Source organism: Oreochromis aureus, linkage group 1 (genome assembly GCF_013358895.1).
Source record: "Oreochromis aureus strain Israel breed Guangdong linkage group 1, ZZ_aureus, whole genome shotgun sequence".
Classification (NCBI taxonomy): domain Eukaryota; kingdom Metazoa; phylum Chordata; class Actinopteri; order Cichliformes; family Cichlidae; genus Oreochromis; species Oreochromis aureus.
This window is the reverse complement of record NC_052942.1, coordinates 30010028-30034011: the sequence shown is the minus strand read 5'-3', so window position 1 is coordinate 30034011 and position 23984 is coordinate 30010028. Positions and strand designations below refer to the sequence as shown.

General features: G+C 40.7%; 1 protein-coding gene across 1 annotated transcript in view; it reads right to left on the bottom strand.

The window, feature by feature from the left end:
• Positions 1–4745: 4745 nt before the first annotated feature.
• sema4bb (sema domain, immunoglobulin domain (Ig), transmembrane domain (TM) and short cytoplasmic domain, (semaphorin) 4Bb) overlaps positions 4746–23984 on the bottom strand; it is a 52530-nt gene continuing 33291 nt past the window's right edge. The window contains exons 6-15 of the mRNA XM_031732804.2: positions 22426–22537; positions 21912–22028; positions 21249–21406; positions 16392–16573; positions 15732–15882; positions 14972–15182; positions 14740–14855; positions 12109–12266; positions 11678–11769; positions 4746–9947 (exon numbers count right to left, since the gene is read on the bottom strand). Of these exons, the coding sequence (XP_031588664.1) occupies positions 9178–9947; positions 11678–11769; positions 12109–12266; positions 14740–14855; positions 14972–15182; positions 15732–15882; positions 16392–16573; positions 21249–21406; positions 21912–22028; positions 22426–22537 (2067 nt within the window). The 3' untranslated portion in view covers positions 4746–9177. The remainder of the gene's footprint in view (positions 9948–11677; positions 11770–12108; positions 12267–14739; positions 14856–14971; positions 15183–15731; positions 15883–16391; positions 16574–21248; positions 21407–21911; positions 22029–22425; positions 22538–23984) is intronic.

Genomic DNA, 23984 nt, shown 5'->3' with positions numbered 1-23984 from the left:
TGTTGACGATAAAACATTTTAGTTAAACACAGAGTTTCTTCACAGCTCTTTGCTCCATGCAAATTCATCCAGTTAACTGCAAATGTGAGTTGGAAACAATGCTTCTCCTATTAAGGTAACAGCAGATTGTTCCAGTCACAAATTAAGAAAATCAGAAAATAAAAGCCCTCACCAACACTATTTCTTACAACAAAACAGTGAATTATCAAGGTAAATAAATCAAAAGATATGCAGAGCAAAGTCCTTATCTGCTTTGGTTTGATGGAAGTTTTGTCACAGAGAAATGCACAATATCAAAACTGCAGAGGCTGTGCACTCTGCACAGCTCAGCAGCACAACAGAGGAGCCACATTTACTCCCTGTTCATTTTCTGCACTCCTCTTTCTTTGCTTTTCAGTTGGCACCTCATGCAATGCAACACTGAAATTTAGAGGATTCATTTAGTCATTCCTCATTAACATTATACACATCTGTACATTGTATAAGTTTCAAATGAATAAAATCACCAGATCACTTCACAGACAACTTTATCATTGAGTGGAGTGTAGAGGAGGACTCAAACGCACGACAGGAAGACAGGCAACGTAAAACAAAACTAAGCAGTTTAAAGAACAAAATCTAAAAACCAAAACAAGAATCCAAACCAGAAACCTATAGGAAGCAAATAGACAGCACAGTGGAGCCCAGAGACAAACAACCTGACAAGGACAACTGGGGAGACAGGACTATTTATACACACTAGGCTGATTAGGGAATGAGAAACAGAAGGAGAACAAAACACAGGTGAGGGTCAAGACAACCATGACAATTACAAAGGAGGAAACAAAGCTGACACAAGGCCTGAATACCTGAAGTAAAACAGGAAACAAGTAAAAGACAAGAAGAAGAATAAGAGTGGATATGACAGAGGGAGAAACAGACCGCCAACTAATTACACTGAAGCTCAAAACCCTGGATTACAAAACTGAAAATCCTGAATAAAGCAACCATAAGGTAACTTCAGGAATTACAATACACTCCCGATACACCAGAATCATAAAAGAATCAAAACAGGGATCCGAAGACGCCACAAACAAGCAAGCAAATATTAAAACATCAAACAGTAGAACAACAGCCAAACAGAAACCCAAATTTAAACATTAATTAAGAATATACACCAAAACCCCAAAATACCACAAAACAAAGAGAAATTCTCCTTTGTAGTTTTAAGAAAATAAAACTACTTTTTAAAAAAATGTTAAAATTAGAAATCCATTAATATCTGATTTGGGAGATAAAGAACCCACTAAAGTTTATTATTGGAATATGCACTAATGGGGTTATATATAGACGAAACAAAACAACTTCCACCCTGAAACTTTGGAAAAATGTGATTAACATTATCATGTAGGGAAAAGAAAGAGAAAGAATATAAGTTGAGAAATAATTTGTGTGTTGGAGATAACTTATCTAAAGTTCAGAACCAGGACTATACTACTGCACACTGTTCCCAGTGGGACATATAGCTGCACAATTTCTCCACTATGTGCAGTCTTGGGCTTAAGCACTCTGCCTTCACTATACTCTTCCAGGGGGTCTCAGGCCTGCCCCTCTTCCATTTTCCAACAGGGTCCATTTCAAGGCAGATTTATCTCACTGATAATTTGAGCTCTTTGATGTTTCAAACATGGTTCACACATTTCATGGCACTAGCCGGATAGTGGTTATGGGTCCTGGGTGAGCTTTCATCTGAAGCTGTCATAGTGCCAATAATCTGGTTGGAGTCCTCTGCTGGTACACTGGTTGTTGATGGTGTCCTTATTGTAGTCTCTAAAAATGATGGAGATGTAAGCATGTCAGGAGAGGGACCACATCCCCAAGTACCCCCCTGTGAGTGTAGGAGCAACCACCAATCCTCATTAAGACCTTCCACAGAATGCAGCTTTCGGTCGATCTCATTGCTTTGTTATTGATAAAGGTTTAAATTTCCATTTAATTTTTGCCAGTGAAATTAAGATGAACTGGTTCAGGGGTGAATCTTGTCATATGATCTATAGGTACCATTGTCTTGATAAAGTTTTCAGTAATGTTGGTACTTCATACCATATTACCACTGCCAAATCAGAACCCTAAGCATTTCCTATTGCAGTTGTTCTCAGTCTCTATGTTGCTGTAAAATCTTAAAAATGGCATTAATACAGCTCTAGAAGTTGAGGCATGCTCACTAGTTGTCATAGGAAGAAAATACAAGCCCAGTGTGCTGTGTTTCAGTGCATTTGTAAACATGAGCGATGAGTAATAAACCTGGTTTCGATATTCTCTGAATAAAATATGCCTCAGTGAGAGTCTGGTATTTGAGGCCAGATGGCCAAAATTTACATTCAAAAACTGCACTCAGTCACTAATTTTAAGCACTTAACCACCGCCTGGAGACCAGCGGCGGGTCAGATAAAAGCTGTCATTACACAACAATGACAGATGATACATTTTTTCCTTTCTCTGAACAGACATCTGCAATCTGGCCCTTTTATAAAGCAGTAAATTGTGAATCATCCAAACAGCCTGGATGTTTGCAGATGTTTTGTGAAAATGATGGTCGGCGATACAGAGCACACATGTTGCAGGATCTGAGTACTTTAGGCTTCTCATATTTCTCTCATTTCTGCCTCCTCTGTCCACCGTCTTCCTGTCTGTGACCCAAAAATCGACCTCGATACACCATGCTAAAGGATGTCTCAGTTCCTAAAAGCATCTGGAGGAGAGAGGAGACACCAGGAAGAGCTATAATTGAGGGTGCACAGGTGTATATTTGAGGAACCCATCAGTGTATAAAAGAGGTGTGGCTCACATCTGGAACACACAAAAAATGGCCAGAGGAAAACTTGAAACACTCGTCCTTTTCATTCATATTTTTGTTACAATATTTTTTAGGATGATGGAACTTTCTGTCCGTCATCGTTTCCGTGTCTGTGATTAAAGCAGGTATAATAGCGTGACACATTACACCTTGTTGTGTATTCATTAAAAGTGGCCCTAAATATGAAAAGTGTCCCAAAATGGTTACAGCTGACATCATTACATGCAACTCTAGCTTGGTCATAATTAAAAAATGCATCATACTGTTGTGTCAAACACCATATTTAACTGACTTTAAAGTAAGGCTCAGAGGTTGGGATCTCTCATTTTGTTAAACTTGTGTGATTCTCTTCTTCACCTCTCCTCTTCCTTTTCTCTTTCAGACCAGTCTCTGTAAACCGTAGAGATGATTTTGTGGGAAAAATTCGAGTAGATGAGCAGTTTTAAAAATACACAGCCAGCCCAGCTGATATCAAAAATCATACTATGTTCAAAGTCACTTAAATCACTCTTCTTCCCCATTCTTTGTTGCTCATCTTAACCACCTTGATGTGCCTCAATGCACTGACTTGCTGCCACACTCACTTATCTGTACAATCTCATACATCAAGTTACTTTTTGCACACAACTGTCTTTGTTGCACTTTTCTATTGCACTGTTGTGTCTGCATCGTTCTGTCCTGTCTGGTGTTGCACTATTTTTGTTTTGGGGTTTTTTGCAATTTTTGCAAGTGTGCAAAAATTGCAAGTCTCACTTCACTGTGTACTGTAAATGAAATGAAATGACAATAAAGCCACTTGACTTGGAAAAAAAATTGTGATTAGATATTTGTGCTACCAAGCAGATGAACAAGTGGTTTGACAAGTAGCATTAACATGTAGACTTTAAACAAAGATGGGCATTTGCTCGTCGTCCTGCTGATGAAAACGTGATTCCAACGTCATCTTGAAATTTAATGCCAATCCTCAAGGTTCACATTATTTTGCCTCTCACAGACATAAAACTGGATTAGTTCTCTAGTTTTAGGATTTGTGTGAACATCTTATGTGTTGCATTTATATAGAAAATGTGCAACTCTGAGCATATTTAAAGTATAGGTTTATATAGAGTCACTGCTTTGTTTCCACACCTAAAATGACACAAGAGCCACAAACTAAACCGTAATCTGTAGCGCAAAAACGGACTCACACATGCATGTGTCAAAACATGTATTTATTCATTTATTTAAAAAAAATTAAAATAAAGTGCCTTTTATGTACAATATAATAAAAACAACAGTCACAATCTCAATGATACAAAAAAATACAGTTCACAATGTTATTTGTACACAACAAATAAAAAAAAGAAATCATGCAGGCAAGACCACATTTGTCTAATCGTTATTCAGTCAACTAAGCTTATGATGTTCGATACGCTGAGGCGAAGCTGTCGCCGTCTCATGGCTGAGCTGATATGGAGGATCTGGAGCTGTGCTTGCATCTTGTTCACGTACTATACCATGCAGCACAAATGGTTAATTAACTGTATGATGTCGTTTCTTTGCATTTATGACCAAAGAAATAAAATCCTAAAAAAGATGTTGCAATGGATTGCCTACTTAAGCCATTTTAGGAAAATATACTGCAGTAGGTGCTCTACAAATATATAGTTGGCTACATTCATATCCAGTACAGTATGTTGCATTACTAAGGAGCTACTCAAAACTGTTGTACTACTGTTCACCTTTTATGGAAAAGGCCCATCATTGTTAAATATGCAAAGCTATCACACAGTATATATTTCATCTAAGCTTATTAATTGGCAAGGTCCGACTGTATTTTAACTTCAGCATTTCTAACCGAGATCAGGTGGTGTATTGTTAAATAGGTGACCTCACCAGAGGAAGTGATGCTTCCAATGTGTACAGTACCTTTTTTTTTTTTCTTAGATGAGCAAAGGCTGCAGAATGGTACAAGATTTTGAGCAGCTCCCAGTCTAGTTAGCAGGTTAAGTTAATGGTGGCTTAGGTGAATTTGTAAATCTACTGTTGACCCGTGTTGCGTTGTGGAGTTAAACATGCCCACTGAGGGCTACAATCACGCCATTCACCATGTTTCTGTTGGTGAGGTCACTGCTGGGTAGTGTACAATGTGGCACGTGGCTAAAGGCAGAGCAATGTGATATCCAAAGGCATTTTATGCTGTGAAGTTATCCACCAAACAAATCAAAGCAGGCTACTGAGATATCACATAGTTTAGAAAAATCTGTGTTAGCAGAAATGGAAAAACACGCTCCTTCTGGAATCCGTTTTATTTTGGTTATCCATCTGTTGGCAAATGCAATACTCTGGTTTGTTTGCTCGGTCTCAGCTTGCAATAGTTTTGGAAAAGAATATTTGTTTTCTTGCTGAGAGTTAGATAAGATTGATATCGCTCTCGTATTTATGCACTACAGCTAGAAGCCTGATACCCCAGCTTAGCACAAAGTCTGAAAAAAGGAGGAACCAGCTTGTCTGCTCATACCAGCATATGCAAAGCTAACGACAGAAAACACTGCATCTGTTTTTGATAAATAGTCTACAGCCAAAGTGTGAAAAATGATACATTTTAAGGGAACTTTTCAGGCTGACACCTAAAGAACAATTTGTCCAATGGCTACTTGAGGCTGGACCCAAAGATAAGTTAATCCCCATGTCAAAACTCCCAACTTCAAGGCAGAAATAATCATGTTCACAGCCTGGTACAGAAATTACTTGAGTAATTTTCCTGTTTAAATTCCATTAAAATGGTATTTATGACAGTGGCAGCTTTCTGCTATGAAGGTTATAGTCTCACAGCCATTTCACCTGGCTAGATCACTGCGGTAACTTCAGATGAAAATATAACCCTAACCATAATTACACGTTTAAAGTTAAAATAGTTATTTTATTTATGACATGCTTCAATGTGTGATCTAGAATTCTATTAGGAGTCATGCTTTATATAAACAACCTGGTCAATCATTTTAAGTCATTTTGAAACTATCAAGTTTCAGAGTTTGAATGTGCGGCTGTCATATGAGAAATAAACAGCAGCACTGAGACTGCAATAATAAAAAAATACAAGTTGAGTTTATTCATTTTGCCACTTGATACACTTGTGATGATCATGAATTCACAAGATTAACAACTTTTGGAGTATTAATCTTATTTTCTTTGCAGCTCTGGTTTAGCATTTTACTGTCATTTTTTAGAATAATAATCTGTAGAGATCTGCCCACTTCTCTGGTAATGTGACTCAGTTGATCCGTTTCGAGTTGAACAAAAGTCAAATGACACGTGAAAAGCTCCTTTTCGCATGAGCAGAACCTGAAGCAGAGAGCTCGTGGTGACACTGAAAGTTGATAACCATCATTGTGATCATCGTCACCTCTGACTCAGGTTTTAGGTTTTGTGTAGCCAGCTAATGCAAAGACTGGCTACGCTGAACTTGTTTCATAGTTCACAGCTGTGGACCTTTTAATTATGTTTGTGGTGCATTTAGAAAGTTTTAAATGCACCAATAAGACAAAAAAAAATTATAAAATGTTAAAATCAAGGCTTCAGAAGAGGGCTTTAAAACCGATGGGTAGACTTGGTCCATCTTTTTTTATTATATGCGGTTCATAATGGCAGACTAAGATTACTTTTGGACAAAGTCAGAGTTTCTCCCTTTTAATGCTAAGCTAAAGTAACTAACTGGAAGCTGTGGCATCACATTAACTACAGGAAAAAAAATGATGTTGATCTCTTCATCAAACTCTCATCAGTGGCATGAAAACAAACATCTCTGTCCTGCTTTGATGTGCTTGAGTGAAAACCAGTCCAGATGCTAAACTAACAGCGTGGTCAAATGTTTTCTGAATTAGGCAGTAAAGCACTATGAAAGGAAAAAAATAAAATAAAATTAAAAAAAAGAATCACCAGTGTTCACTCTCTAGTTTCACGACTATCTCTACAACACATCTTGCACAAGGTCCCTTAAAAATACACAATATTAAGCACAGGTACTGTATATACACAACAAAAACCTAAGAAACAAAGGAAACACTGACCACTGTTGCACAGTATGCTGTGCAGTTACTTTGTCAACTTGTAGCAGTTACATAGCATTTCATCATCTGCTCAGTGTTTGAAAAAGCAAAGTTTTGATCCTGCATGATACTGGAATATATATTGTAGGCTTACATAATCAATACAGTGACCTGGTGTTGTAGTCTAAGACATGTGGTGCCATGTTGTCCTTACGGCTGTGTAAATGTTTCTCATTCAGATTTACACAACATGATCGGAGTTCTGCATCTTTGGAAAATTCTGCTTGTTAAGTCTCAAAAGTCTAAGCAATGTGGGTGCGAGAGTGTTTGCGATGGCTGCACTGGTCCCTGTAATAACTGATTTCTAAAGATTTTCCTTAGCAGCCATACCGTCCACCTCAGTAGTTGCATTTCTTAAAACAAGCTCTGATTTTAGTGAAATGTGCAAACCTGTGAGTATTCAACACCCTGATTACTTGTGCTTTCACATTTATGTAACCTCGACTTCTGACGGAGTGTGGCGAGTCTGGGACCTGTAACCTGGTGGGGGCGGGGTCATACTGAGCTAATACAAAAGGTCTGTGTATCCATGCCATGATATCATACAGCTGTAGTCTGGACAAGAGAACTCGTAACATTTTCTTTCCCCTACAGCAGCATTAGTTATTACTTATTCTGTGAGTTTTACATTTCGAGTGGCTTGATTAGCACTTAAAGTAGACAAGCTGAGCTCAACCGTCTCAGATGTGTCTCGGTGAGATGGCAGAAGGAAAACTGGAATATTTTCACACCTGACAACCACATGGCACGCAATCGCCATGTAAAACATTTGGCCCCGGTTCAAAATTTACAACAATTATTTTGCCCAACACAGTCTGTAAAGTCTGCTATGAGCTAACAGTCTTAGAAATCCCCAACCTTGCACTTTACATTTATTTATTATTAGTGCCACAACACTTAGCGAAACCCATCCCCTGGGTCCGTCACCATGTGCTCTTCGACAGTGATCAATGCTAACACAAAGCATGAGATGGGCATGTGAGAATGGCACTATTGCATTTAGATAAGACAATCATGTTATTTTTGTTTAGGTTTTTTTGGCACAGTGCACAACGATGATTTTGGTGCTGCCCTGAATGTGGTGGAGGTGTAGCTGTCCCCATTTCTTTTTGTTCCTTTGCCTCTCTGCACTTGGAATTTCAGTTCCATTAAAACAAAACAAACAAATACGCGCGCACACAAAAAAAAAAAAAACGGGGCAGCTGTGTTTAAGTCCATTTAGAAACCCATCATGGAACCTGCAGGTCAACACTCAAGAGCAGGGCTGACTCAGATGAGCGAAAATGCAACCGTCTCTCTAAATCATCTGTGGTGCAGTTTTGTTTGAGCGAAACAGACTTTCTCTCGACGACAACATACATTCAGGAGGTAAACGTCAGCATATAGGCGTAGCATCATATATAATTACATATTCTATCATCTTTCTTAACCTTGCAGTCCTTTTTCATTGAGACAGTGGTGTGGCGTATTCTCCTCCTCCGCTTCAGCTTTCATCTTATTTATCCTCATACAGTCATGACGTTTATTCAGCGAATGGGGACAAATGTGTTTATGACTTGCATCCATAATGCGTGGATCTTAATGAATATGCATTTCATGTATTATAATACTTCTAAACCTGAACTCTTGGTCACCATGTAGCTGTAGCTTGGCTCTAGTGTGCATAATAACAGACGTGTGGCTGCCACACTCTGCAGAGAATGTGCAAGATTACTCAAACAGGGCTGGGTAAAATTAAATATTTTTAAATTCGCTGTCTGTGGTTGTAATAGTATATGATGTACATCTAGACTAGACAATTTTTTATTGTTGCATACCTAAAAAGACAGTGTGATAAACAGTGGAACTAAAAGGTCTTCTGTTTATCTTTTTATTTTTTTTAATCCCCCATATTGCCCAGCCTTATGCTCACCCACATATGGTGTTAGTGGCCACGAGAATGACTCAAAAGAAAGAAAAAAGTAATGTGTGAGAATTATTCTTAGCAGCTGCCATGGTTCCTGATCCTGGCTCAAACTGGAGTATTGTGCTGCTTCATTTTTTTTCTGCCTTACACAGCAAACCGGACCGACCTCTGGCTTCGGAGTGGAAATGACTAAACAAAATGACCTCCACACTGATCACAGAACTAAGATGACAAAAATAAAAGATGTGCTGTGATATAGGAGGATGTCTGGGTCTCCTCTCCTTTGCTCGGTGGCCTGTATCCCTCGTGAAGATACAGGGTGTCGTCGCTTAATGAATGCTGTGCTCTCATACGATGGAGTCTTTGATCTCAGAGCCTAACCTCACTCTGGGCCGAGGGCAGGTTGGGGAGTATTCCACGTGGCTCTCTTTCAGGTTAAGCGGCCGCCTGTCGGAGGCCTCGGAGAAGCTCTTGCTGTTATCTGGCGAGGACTCGTGTGTGGGCGTGCTGCAGATGTAGTTGTCGTTTAACGTCTGGTAGCCCTTGTGATCTGAAGTAGAAACGGGGATGGTGTTGCCGTTGAGCGGTAAACTCTCTGTGGGCTTTCCAACTATCCGCTTCTTCTGCTGCATGTTAGGACACTCGCCCTGCTTCAGCATGGACTTCATGTGGTCACGGTTCCTGTAGATGACGAACAAGGAGAACACCACGAGGGAGAAGGCCAACAGAGCGCACACCACAATCAGCTCGTTCCAGTACGTCTTCGTATGGACCTGCTCAGAGCGAGACTCGCCAGGCAGGATGATGGTCTCCTCGCGCGTGATGTGAGGCGTGCGGGAGTGACCAATCAGAGTGGTACTCTCCTGGCGTGGTTCTGCCCTCACACAGTAGTTGGCCAACAGCTGGTGGAAGCCCTCCTCTTCTGACCAGCACTGATAGGTCTCAATCCTTTCAGACTGAGCCACAACTACCAGGTTTCCCTCGGGGGTAGCATAGAGGAACTGGCTGGCGCTATCACTGTAACGCCACCTCCTCTGTGCCAGGTTGGACCGCAGCTTACATGGCAGGACTCTAAATGTGTTGGCTGGGATGGTAATGAGCTGGCAAGGGGAGCCACCTACAAACAAAAATAAAAGGAACGTTGTTTCAAAACACTGAAAGATGCCAGTAAAGATATTTGACCAACTGCATACTGACTCGGGATGTAATGAATCTTTTAACCCACAGTTTGGTTCAGACCTCAGCAGAGTGGTGAGTGAATAGGGAAAGAAAGAAAAACCCACTTGCGTGATCATTTGATTAATTACTGGCAATTAGCAATAGCATATGTTAGGACCACTAAGCCTATATTTACTCACATGCTGTGTAAACCAACACAAAACATCCTTAATAAGACAGACGGACGACAGAACAGCTAACATGAGATTTTGTGTGTTTCTATCACAACTCATCTTTCTTTTATAAACCTGGCAGTCATATTGAAGAAAGTCTAATTTAAAGGAGTAGTTCCACATTCCAAGAATGAGGGGATCAATTAATCTTAAGCTACAGCCAGGACGAGTTAGCTTAGCTCATTAGCTTAGCTTAGACAGACTTGAAGACACAAAGAATGTAAACAGGAAGCATGGCTCTTTTCTTAAATATTAAAGAAGCACCTGTGAAGCTAACAAATTAACACCATATTTCCATCTCTATAACTTAAATCCATTCAAAATCTTAGACGTATAAAACACATCAGCAAAAATGTTTTAGTTTCAACACCATTCAACTATTTTCTGCCACTTATCTGGGTTTGGGTCAGACCTACCTCTCCCCAGCCACCTCCCTCCAGCTTTTACAGGACAACACGAGGTGTTCCCAAGCCAGCTGAGAGATGTAATCTCTAGTCCCGGTAGGACATACAGAGAAACACCTCACCTAGCAGGTGTCCAGGAGGCATCCTAGTTGGATACCCAAATTCACCTGAGGGTAGGAATGTAGATGGGCTGGTAAATCAACAGCCTTGTTTTCATGTACAGGACTCTCTTCCCCATATTAGACCAGTACAGCACTCGTATCCCTGTAGATGTTGCACCAATCTGTCTCCTGCTCTTCTCTCCCCTTACTTGTGAATAAGACCCTAAAATTCCTCAACTCCTCTATTTGAGGCTACAAGTAATTTCTCAATCAAAGTGGGGAATCCACCTTTTTACAGCTGTGAACCAAAGCCTCAGTCATGGAGGTGCCGATTTTCATACACACTGTTTGTGAGTCCAAGACCCACAGGGAAGAAAAATATGACGTATTGCTGGCATTAATAACGAAGTTCACACTGTGGTTGTACAGGAACTGGAAAGCCTGCAACAGCTGACCCAATATCCCATACTCCTGAACTACCCCCCACTAGACAAGCTGAGGGGTGTGGTCAAATGACTTTTCCCCAAGTCCAGGAAACCCATGCAGTTATACAAACCCCTACAGACCCATGAATATCGTGAAGTAGACACAGATCTAGGATGAAAACTTTATTGTTTCTCCTGTATCTGAGGTACAAGGTTTAGTAGACAAATTTTTAATCTTTAATCTTCTTCTTTTCTGAATGCTGAGCCAATTGTCTTTATATCCATTAAATATAAGCCTGAAGCCTAAAGTGGTATCAAGTTCCTACTACAGCACTTTAAATTCAAAACTGGAATTTGGAAAACAACTTGCATGAATATGCAACTTGTTTTTTCTTAAAACTGTATGATGTGCATGACTTGACAGTAGCGGCAACATGTTTTTTTGAACTCTAAGTGCATGTTGTTTGTGCGTGAGGTGACAGACACACTTAAATTAAAGGCCACTGTGTAGAAAGAACACACTCACGAGAAGCTACTGGTCTGCCAGATCTGGGGTTAGGAAGAGTCCTGTTGCAAATAGCTGATGTGTCAGCCTCCTCCACGTCCTGCTGCCAGTGGCTGAGGCAAAACATACCAAACAAAAACAACAGGCAGATGTAATGACAGGCACCTTACATTACATTACTGATGTCTCCTATCGCAATCGCCAAGTCTTTTATTTAAAACTTACTAATAGAGTGAGTAATGTTGCTCTAAAATTAACGTTAAGGGACATAAAATAAGCATTCAAGGATCTGCTTTATGTGTTTGTTTCGGTACATGTTCAAAGCAAAAAGCACTCGTAGAAAGGACATAAGGTTGAGCAACGAGGAATTTTTATCCTTGAATATTTTCCTGCTTTTAACAGTAAAAGGCACAGTGTGCTTATGTGTTCCTCCTGCGTGCTGTAGTTCTCACCTGTCAGGTGGAGCCATCCTGACATCCTGGCACAGTTGTCCGGTCCAGGCGCAGTAAGGGTCTCTGGACAGCACACACTCACCGCAGCTCAGGTAGTTGGAGCAGTTAGCTACAGGAACCTCCACCAGGCCAGAGTAAGATGACACAAACAAGAGACCCTGTAGAGGAGGGGGGAAAAAAACAGTATATTTCAGATGCAACTACAATATACAAGGTAAAAACCTTCTGCTTTTGGTTGCAGAGTAAGACGAAAAATGCTAAACAATTAATTACAACAGAAAAGCATAACCTACACAATGGAGTAGTTCTGCCCAGCTGTTTTCCTTGATACCATCTGAGGAGCATCTTTAGCATTTTTACTACCTACATCTGTGCATCAGATATGCATTTGCAACACTAATGTTCCTGTCATACTGACGCACGGCTCCCCCTTGTTCCCAAATATATAGTCTATATTTAGAACAGCTTATCTGCCCTTGTATTAGACAGACACCATATGCATTCTGTCTTAGTCTTTCATTTCCCTATTTGGAGCTAAGAATACACTCACAAACAGTATCTCAGACTTTATTAGAATTACATAATCTAAGATAAGATTTCAGTTTGGCTGCTCGCCGCGAGAGAGGCCATTATGTAATAAAGAGAGAAAAGGTAATGAAATTTAGCTCTGGGTAAAATGCCAGAGAGGATCATAAACTCCGTTCCAGACGGTGCTATAACTTACAGGAAAACTCAATGGAATGGCCCCTGTGGAAAGAAGATGTCTGAAGCCAGTTTGCGCTCTGATAAAGAGCGCTCTTCCATATTTTCATTAGTTGTAAATGAAACACTAAACATTCGAAAATGGGATAAAGTATTTATTATAAATGGATACAAAGCAACACGGCCACTACGGTTGTATTACGCTGTTATTAAGTTGTAGTAAATCGATTTTACCTTATTTTCTGCTTTAAATACTGCTAATGATCAAACGGACATGTCCAGAGTCTAAAAATAAAGGCAAGAGAAGAGTTCCAAAAGAAGGGCTAGCTGTTTTAACGTCCACAGGATAGCCGGTGAACTTTTAAAAACTCAACCTTTAAAACATTCTTACAATTTAAAGTTATGCGCACGGTGGCTTTGACTGACAGGTGGATCCGGACACAGATGTCTGTATCTCGTAGTCGTTTCTTAGGGTTAAACTCTGTTAATTGAAGACAGTGAACTTGACCTTTCGACTGCTGTTATGGTGTTTCAGGAGCATTTTTAATGGAATCATACTTTGTGAACAAGTGTAGCGCATTTTTCGGACTATAAGGCGCACTTAAAATCCTTTAATTTTCTCAAAAATCGACAGTGTGCCTTATGTATGAATTCGGGTTGTGCTTACTGACCTTGAATCGATTTTATGTGGTACACAACACTCAAAAATCTGTCAAAAAATGTTTTAGTACGACTTTGGTAAGCTACGAAGCCGCACCGCTTGATGGATTGTCAGAGCATTACGGCTACCATAATAAGGAGCCTCGTGGAGTAATCTGGGTCCAAAACACCGTCCAGTTCAGGTCCCAAAGTCAAACGAACACTGCGGCATCACTGAGAGGTAAAAACTGTCTAAATTCTTTCATCTTTAATAAAATGATCAGTGTTGCTGCTTTACCAGGTGTAACAATTAAGTTTAACATCCAGGCATTCATGAAAACAGAATTTATTAAATTTAGCAGAGTTAGAAGTTAGCAGGAAGTTAGCTCACTAGTTTCCACCTAAACATGATATAGCATGTTCTGACTGAGAGATTTCTGAATAACTTAAAACATACAGCTCTGCTATCACTTACAACATAAATGAAGACAGAAAACTAAACAGCAGTTTGTAGGGTCAGTGAAGTTGGACTAGTTGGTATATAATGATGTGGTACGTGATCGCTATGGACACAGCTATGCTAGCATAACATAAACACCGTGAAGCTGGAGGATGAACACTAACTTTTTTTCCACTCGATAAAAGTTAATGTGAGAGTTCCCGATGGTTAGGGACAAATGCAATCGCATGACAGGATGCTGTTAATGGACCAAACTTCAGTCAGCAGAACAACTGAGATAATCCATCCACAATACGAGGTTAGTCATTGATATACTGCAACAACATGGGAATAGAGCTGTGAGAGAATTCAACATTAATGAATCAATGGTACAAAAGTGGAGGAAGCAAGAAGAATGAGTTGAGTAAAGTTTGACTCATCTGACTGTTTTGTTTCACTTAGTGCGCCTTATAATCATGTGTGCCTTATGTATGAAAACAGACCCGTTCATCGACAGTGCGCCTTATAATCCGGTGCGCCTTATGGTCCGAAAAATATGGTACTAAGCCAAATGAAGTCTGTGTGAAATTTTAGGTTTTTGTTTTATATGTTACTCAATAATAATGACCAGCACCTGTGTGCTGAGGAGTTCTGCTAAAAAGCTTGGCAGTGTTAGCTGATAAGTTCTCTCTCTCTCTCGCTCTCTCTTGTCCTAATATGGTCACAAAAAAACAAAAAAAAAAAACATGGAATCAGCAAAAACACTAAAATTAACAAATTGGGACTAGTGATACCTTTGTGGCTATGTTCATCTTTTATATACAGTGTATATGGTAAAGGTGGTGTTTTACCCTTTGAGGATCAAGCTCAATGTGCTGCACTGGCTGCGGCTCAGCGAACAGAATCATCTCCTCTATAATGTGCATCTTGTCATTGGCATTGATGGCCTTATGGAGTTTTCCATCATCTGGAAGACACAGAGAACAGGCGGAGGTGAGATATATAGTTTTCAGAGGGCAGTTTTCTTCTGCTCTGTTTTTGTTCCTATTAAATGAAATGATTGTAGAATATATTAGGCTCCACCTGTGCCAATAAAGAGCACATCATAAGCTCTCTCCATGCCCTGGATCTTGTGCACAGCGATCTGCGTGTAGCGTACGCTGCGTTTGAGCAGCAGTGGCGTGCTGCGGATCGCGCTGTCCATCAGGAAATGGTCCTTGACAAAGTTGAGCACTTTATCAGGCATGTGCAAAGATGACTGGATTCCCATTTGCCTGGCGTGGTTGGTCACGCACTGTGGGGAGAGTAAATAACAAAAAGAAGAAGAAGAAGAAGAAGAAAAAAAAAAAAGAATCTCCGCTTATTATTTGAGCAGTACAGAAAAATAAATACAATACGATGGGGTGTTGAATTACATTTGACCTTGGCTTTAATTACTTAAGAACACAGAAATGAAAATGGAATCAGTGAGATAAGGAGCTTAAAACGACCACATTGGCTGATGGGTTTAATCATGTTCTTAAGCTGTATGTACTATTTTTATGCTCTGAGGCATTTCTTTGGCTCTCGTACAACCCACAGCAGGACAGTACTTTCTGTTTTCCAGCAGACAAAGAAAATAAACGGGGAACATCTGCTTCACATCAGACTTACTTGTTCAACAGCCTAAAATAATACTACAGGTAGGACGGGATGTTTTGTTGGTGTGTTTAATATAGCTTTTGTACACATGACAACAAAGACAGCTCTTTGTCCTCATTTTATCCGTTACTGAATGAAGACCACAGAAAGAAGATGTGTCTTGTTGCACTGAATTGCACTGTTTGTCATAAGATTCACTCACCGCCCCAGGCCGTGGTTCTGGTACAGGGTGGTTGTAGGTGTACCACTGCTGTGTCTCCCTGTTAACCTCTCGGTAGCGCCCGCTGAAGGCTTTTTTCACCTGCTCCATAGTGAAGGCACAGACCGCGGAGCTTCCCGAGGCGCCTTTATACCTGTAAATGTATAAATGAGGATGTAAGGGTTTCAGCTGTGAACAACTGGTCAATGAACCAAAATGTTAACCTATCAGAACTCGACATCACACAATTTCCCCACATGTTCTGAGATTTTTTGCAACTGCCATAATTTAATTCAAGAAACTGGAATGGCAGTTTCTCAATGGAGAACAGTTGCAGAGTGGGCGCATGAGCGATTTCCTTATTAAAACCTTTATTTCGTTGATACATTAACCATTGGGATCACATTGGCTCGTATTAGCAGTTAAGCACATTACAGCTGCTCTAAATTCAGAGGAGCCAAGTGAAAAACACGAACTTGCCAAGTGCGAGCGCAGATATGAAATAAAAACTGGCTCTAGATGGGGTGTGTGCGAGCCGCGCTTGTGTGTAAACTTTGACTGTAACAGTGTGACAAATCACAGTGTGTGTGTGATTTATGTCACTGTCACAGCTGACATACAGCACTGTCACAGTCTCAACCATCGCCTGCATTTGAGTCGTACCACTGAGAAGTGAAGACGCCGTAGAACACTGTGCTCTCCCAGCTGTCTCCCGTGGGCTTCAGGACAAACATGTCTTGGATAATGTTGAAGGGGAAGCCGTCATCGGGGAGGGAACACAGGAGCTGAGCCTTCAGGAAGGTAGTCCACTTTTTCTGCAGGACTCGCTCACCCCCTTTATCACCCTGAAAAAAAAGATTCAGCAAGTTTATTAGAGGACTTTATGTCCTTGTAATAATGTTTTATTAGATTTTGGCAGGGGTTGCAATGGTTGTACAAGTCTGTACTTATTTTTGGGCTTGAGTTGATAAAAAGTATTACTTAATTATGACTGCATTATTCTGACATCTCCAGTTTATCTGACGAAACCTTAATTATTTCGCTTGAATCCTTTAATCAGGCTTTAAAAACAGACAGCTGCACAAAGCTACTAGCAAAGGCAACATGAGCACATGGTTAGATAGGATCTCATTACATAACGCAAGTTTCTATTTCACAACTACAATTACACATCACAAAATAAATAAAACACATGATGACTACATAAAGACAAAAAATGCCCCGTTAAAAAAAAAAAAAAAAAAAAAAGCCACAAACTCAAAGTGATCCCTTCATTTCCCAGCCATGTGTCACATGACTGTGACATAATCCTCCTGGTTTGTTTGGGTTTACTTTTCTAATTTTTACAATATCTGTGCCATACTGATGCTTCTATCACTGATGTGTGAAGAATGTACGAAGGTGGAGGCAGGTTTGGTGGAGCATGTGGATATTTGGCTTACAAATTTGTTTTCTCCATGAGATCATCACGGAACACGCTGATATCTTGTGATAAAAGCAGGAGGAGTGCAGAGTAGCTGAGTTCAGAAGGTCAGAGCTGTGGCAAAATCTGGGAGTTCAACTTTGCTATGACTAAAATCTGCCTTCAGCTGGAAAGGCTGTGGCTGTGGCAGGAAGGGAGGACACCGTGGGCTTTGAGTCAGCTCTGGACCAGGAGCCCTACAGAACCCTGCCCGACTATACCTAAGAGCTCAAGTGGATTTTAAATTTGCTGTCGGAAGCATGAAAAAGCAAATAAATAAGATAGCAAACAATGTTCTATATGGACCACACAAACCTTCCCTAGAAAAACTTTTATAAATCACTTAAAAGCTAAGAGCAAACTGCATTAAGTTCCCTAGATGAGTGTGAAAACAGCCCCAAACTGTCAAATCATGAAGGCCAAACATTCCAATGAAATAACTGAAGGGACATAAAATATGTTGCAATGTACGAGCTCCTTGAAAAGGCACGCATTACTTTGGAGCCCATGTTTTGCACCACAGTTGCAATCCATCCCCTTTGCTTCAGAGGGTGCTGTTGAGAAAAGGAAGATTATTACTGTGACACTCATGACCCTCCTTTTTTCTTTTGAGAGCAATGAGGTGGACAATCATATCCAGGACGTCAATGTCCTTCTGCAATTTAAAATGTTTAAGCCCTTTCCTGTAGTGCAACATGTTTGGTGCAGGAGCATTTTAACAATAAAATATGTAACACAGAGAAAACAAAAAACTGCTCTGCATAAAAGATGCCACAGCATAAAATATCAGCTCCCCTTTGAAGGAGAGAGCATAGCGAAATAGAAAAACAAACAATGGTTAGTTATTAATTACAGCTTTGAAATAAAGATCAGTCCTTCATGCCTGACTTCACCTGCAGCTCACGGAAAAGGCATTCGCTCTTTCCTCAAGCTGTCGCAAAATATTCCCATAAATACTTATCAGAGTTTTCTAGGACTAGCAATTATCAAAGTGCTTGTAAACACACACCAAAAGGAACTCCTCCCAAATACACGAGCAAGCTTGAAAACACTGGAGGAGCACGACTAGGAGGAAGGGGAGGAAGAGCAGGACCGAAAACAAGCGACCTCGCCCAGTCTCAAGACAGCTTTCCTCCCTCAAATCCAAATGTTCCCGTCAGCATGGCCTCCCAAACCCAGAGCAACTCCTAAATAACCACACAAGGAGTGAGGAGGTAATAAAGTGCAAAACTATAACTACCTCCGTTTCCTCCTCCATGTGCTGTCACACACACAAACAATCACATTGCTCAAGAGTGAGGTGAAGCCACCCTCGTGGGAATGATGTAGGGCCTGGGAGCCAATTACTAAGCTGAGGTAGTAGCCCGTCCACATAATGAGGAGACCACATTCCTGCTCTCTCAGCTGTCCACTGCTATTGTTGCCGTGCTCCGCTGCACAGCTTGTACAATCGCATCGACCACTCCCCTCTGATAGCTGCCCTCTGAAAATAAACCCGCTTCTTTGTGCGGCATTAGCCGACTCTCATAGTATTTATTACATCCAAGATTCTCATCAACCTGAGACGTAAGAGATCACGAGGTAAAGAAAATTGCGCCACGCGGTATTTATAACATGCCTGCTTTTCACAGCCCTTCAGAGCGCACACCTGAATAAACAAAAGAAAGGAGGAGGGCAAGAAGGGAGCGGGGGCAGATAGGAAAGACTGGGAGAATGAAAAAAAAAACAACTCGGAAGCAGAATTATTTGGAAAATGTAAGTCAGTAGTCAGAATACTATTAAATTAATCTTATCTAACAAGAAACATGCTCTCTTTTTCTAAGTGTCTGTCAAGATAAACCATGACACACAACATGGTTTTGATATATTGAATAAAACTGCATACCAACATATCAGGACTTGGCCCGACACAGAAAGAAAAGGGAGTGCGTGTTTTCTGACAGTTTGCAAAAGTGCATTAGATTTGGAGCCTGCCAAAAGGGAGGGGTCTTCATACCTCAGCTTTACTTAATCTGAGTTTAGCACTCACTCCTTAGCAGAGGAGGAGTACACAAGACGCACATTTAAATGTGATACGCTGACATAAAAAAAAAAAAAACAGAAGAATAAAAAAAGTGGGAATTTTTGTGCCGGTCTTGATGTAGTCTTAGATTTTCTCTTCTAAAGACATCTCCAACTGTGAGGTGCACCTTCCTAAGGGGTCATGGGAGAGGCAGGGATACTACACACGGTGAAAGGAACAGCTGCTTACTATCATTCTCAAAACAACAGGGAGCGTGTTCTACACTGTGGCCACCGAGATCACTGCTCACCTATGCAGTCAGCACACAGCTCATAGAGGCAATTAAACCCTCACATGCCACACTGACACAATTTGCAATCAAATAGTGAGTCTTATACCTCAAATCTGAACATGTACAAAATAATTTTGTATTCAGAGTGAATGACAATTTCAGAGGACCTCTGCAAAAAAAACAAGTGTAAATCTGTCATCTTAGGTTAGGAATCTAGCAATAGTTGTTTGTACGTGCATAAATACTATGCATTGTAAACAGGACTGCAAATAGCCGACAAGGCCTTTAGTGAAGCCAAGACGCCAAGAAACATGGATTTTTTTCTTTTTAAAACATTCTTTAAGTGGCCCTATATTTCTTTATTTATACTGTTGGATAGTATAAACATAGCAGCCATTTTCAGGTCAGCGGCTATGCAAGTAATCCCTGTGAATCACTGGCTCAGACTTTAGACTGCTCGATCTTGACGAGAGTGGCTGGCCGTAATGTGGTCATCTCAGGCGCAGAAGCTCCACCCATCTGCTATTCAAAGGTCTGTTTGAGAAGGGCAGCCAATCAGAAGTAAGTTGACTTTAAGGGACGATGGCCTTAAAAAAGGGAGAGGAACTAAAGTGAAAATATGGAGCTGGAAATAATTGGGTTACCTAAGACACAAACAAAAATAAAATGCAAATCACTTATTAATGCATTATTTACCCTGTAAAATGGATAATAAACCACAAGCAGCACTATCATATTGCTATAGAAGACCATCTTCTGAAAAGACATCAGAAAGGGAAAAGGGAGCTGCTGCATTCCTGTGAAATAATGGTGCTTTACAGAGCAGAGAAAGCTATTCTTCTGTCTCTATTGCACAGTTCATCTGCAGCAAGTTGCCACAGTCTGGGGGCACTTCTGTCAATGATTTCCATATATAGAACCCAGGAGGTGCTCTGCCGGCAGCAAGAGGTGTCGCCGCACCGAGTTCCAGAGCCTAGCAGGACTAAGTCATTAAGCTGTCACTTAAGATTACATGCTGTCCCCACGATTACTCACATTACTGCCTCCATGAACAAGAGACATCAGTCAGGGGGGGACGCTGAGTGCATGTATATCATGCAGCTTCATAGCCTTTTAATTGATCTGACGACAGGTGAAAGGGAATAGAGTTTGTGGCTGATTACCCAGGCTGATCAACCAAACTGAACTCTCGAGGAGAGAAGCGGGCGGAGGAGGAATGACGTCAATGGTTTAAATGATCCCAGTGAATTCTGCAGTTGCTACAGTTTGCATGCAAGAAAACAGGCCATATAGTAGGGTGGAAAAAGCATTTCATATTGCTGTGAAGCACTCTTGAATACTAATAATGCCTGCAAAGCTCAAAGGGCTGGCGGAGGAACGGCAAGGAGCTGGAGGGATGGACGAGTGCAGCTGACATTGTGAGGGAGATGGAAGGAGAGTGGGACATGACATTGCAGAGAAAGGGGAGGGAGGGAGCCTGAGACGAGGCAATGATTCAGGCAAGGGGAAACTATATCTGCTGAAAACATGCCTGTACAGTTAAATAGAGAAAAGTTTAAATGCACCAGTGACATGTTTCCATTGCAATTACTCAGGCATAATGTACAGTTAATGTTACCTAATGTGCTTTGACATGGGAGTGTCCCATCTTGTTTTGAGGCAATTGTGCCAGGATTAAGGACAGGAAGCTTGAGCCCTGCTGTGCCTCATACTTTTGCGTGATCATTTTGTGTAATCGCCTCACCCTAACCCCGTGTACATTACCTTACACACGCGAGCAATCCTCGACACTATGGTGTTGTCAAAGAAGTCAAATTCTTTTCCCGCCTCACTAAAGAAGAAGTAAATCTTGTCGTCGTCGCCCACAGAGTTGCCTATAGGCTGACTCTCCTCGATGTAAGCTGACCCGACAAAGACCGGATCTGTTAGAGATAGAAAAACACAAAAGCAAACGTGTGGTTAGACAGCTGCGTTGCACCTTTATTATCGACACAAGGGCACCATTCCCCCCCCCCACTTTTTTCTGCCATCATAAATTTGGAAAAAGTCAGTGTCTGCACCACAAAGCTGTGATACAATCCTGCAAGGGAAGAGGAAACAGAATCCTCTTTATAATTGTACTCAGATGTCTCATCAGGAGCAGTCTGCATGAATTACCTAAAGATCAGAAGACAAGAGGAGTCTTAATTGTACGCAAAGTGCAGCTTACTCTGGCGAAAGCAGTGGCAGCCGGATGAGGTTGTTTTGATGTGCATGTGCAGCGGCTGATAGGCTGGGCTCCCGCAATCTACAAGCGCTTGTCTTTGCTCTCAGTCTGCATGCATTAGTGAATGTGCCTCGCTAATGATCGCTGCTCTTTGGAGCTTATCTGCAGTGGTCGGTACATAATGGAAGATTTGTGGAAGGAAAAAACACATGGGAGTTTACCTTGCAGCCATTTTAAGGAGTTTTCTGTCTTCAGAGCAGTTCCCTGACCCAAACTCTTGTAAATGACTGGTTCATTCCCTTGAAAGTTACTAACAGTACCAGTATATAATTCACCATCTGGAGGAAAACAAAGGAAGAGAAAGATTGAACTGAATTTGGAATCAATAAAAATAACACATGACAAAGAAATAATAACAGGCTGGAGCTGAAGTCGGTAATAAAGTGAAATGTTAGCACATAACAGTCTGAGTGAGATTAGACAAATCATTTCTCCTCTTCATATCCAGTTCAATTATTTACTAATTGCTTGTTAAAGAAGTTGAACAAAAACAATGTCTGCTGCTGTCCAGCTATTTATCAGACAGTCTGACGCAGACAAACAACATTAGCAGGCACATCATGACTCATTACTGAATCAAAGATGGAGTTGACATCAAAATAGTTTCAGAAACAGCTGCGCCCGCTTTCCCCGTCTAAAAGGAAGCCATTCATACAAGTGTGCATTAATACATACCAACAATGATGGCAGTTGATTTATACTCTGGATTAAAGGGGCAGCGACTGCGCCCATCTTCCATCATGACCTCGCCCTCTTCAGCTCTCTCCAGTGTGAATGTTGACGTATTCTGGAGGCAGACACAAACAGCAAACGTCCCTGAGGCTCAGGCCAATTAAATTCTACTTATAGTAAAATGGTGAGCTAAAGTGAGCTCAGTGGTCTCAAGATCATTTTCTCCATTACAATACACGCTGAACGCTGACAATTTGGATGTTTGGTCGCTTGAAATCGCTGTCGGACCATTGACGGGCTGTCTGATTAATAGAAGGTTTCTCCTGTGTACCCTCTGTCACAAGCAAACAGGCTATTTCATTAGTATGAAAAGGAAAACTATATCTAATGTACCAACCAACTTTAAAGAAAGATATTAGGGACAATAAATCAAAAATCTCACAAAACTGGACAATAAAAGCATCTTACTAAAAGATTAACCTTTGTAGCAGAGTGCTGACATTTTATTGCTGTTGAGCTGTTGTCTAAAAAAACATCACTGAGCTGCACTGCCTTCATGACTGTGAACACGGCTACCGTACTTTATCCTCAGCCCTACTTCCATAAATATTTGCTAATCCCTTGCTCCAAATATTCCCTGAAACATTTCTGACATGGGTCGAGAGACATGCTTTTCGAAATTCTGCAGTGACCAGCTATTCTGGCAAATTACTGCTTTAAAAAAAAACATAAAATTTTGATTTACATCATCAGCAGGTACACGTGAATTTAGAGCCGTGTGCCAGAGACAGCAAAGGCAGAAAATCATTTTGACTCAAACTCAAATGATTCATTTATTGTAGAAATATACTTTATTTATCAATCTTCCAGTATTTCTCAGCATTTCTGATTTTAATTTCATAGTCTCTCACAAAAATACTTGAATACTTAATACAAAAACAAAACCATAAATAATATGAAGAAGCTTCTTGGAGGAGAAGTGAAACACCCTCAAGTCCAGTTGCTTTTCTTTCCAACCTCTTAGAGAAACATAAATAATACACACGTGAAACAGTTACTGAACTTCCACTGAAGTCTGACTTCAACAAAACAAGCCTGTATCTTTAAATGTTTCAGTATTTTTAGTTCAATTTTGAGTTTCCACAGACATTTCTTTAAAACCTCAGTCAAATAAGTCTAGAAACTCATCAAAGATCTTCTTCCAATCACAGGTCGCTAGGGAAAAATCTGTATTCCTGACTGGTTGGTGAGTGGTTTTCTGGAAGCTACCGCCAGTTGCATGCTAAAATTGTTTTACCAAAAAACTGCTTACGATTGCTTTGGCTGGTAGCAGGTTGCTGCAGTCGTCCTTAATTTGAATGGAAGATGCTGACTTGCCTGCAAACATGTCTCAAGTACTAGCGAAACAATGAATGGACAATGTTGCCCTTCAAAGTAAAAGTAGGTTCTTACAGCTGCAACCAACAGGGTTCAAACTTTATCTTTACCTTGTCTGCCGACTACTCAGAGTCTTCCACGCAAACTACAGGAGACTGTGGCAATCGGCCAGTGACCAAACTGAG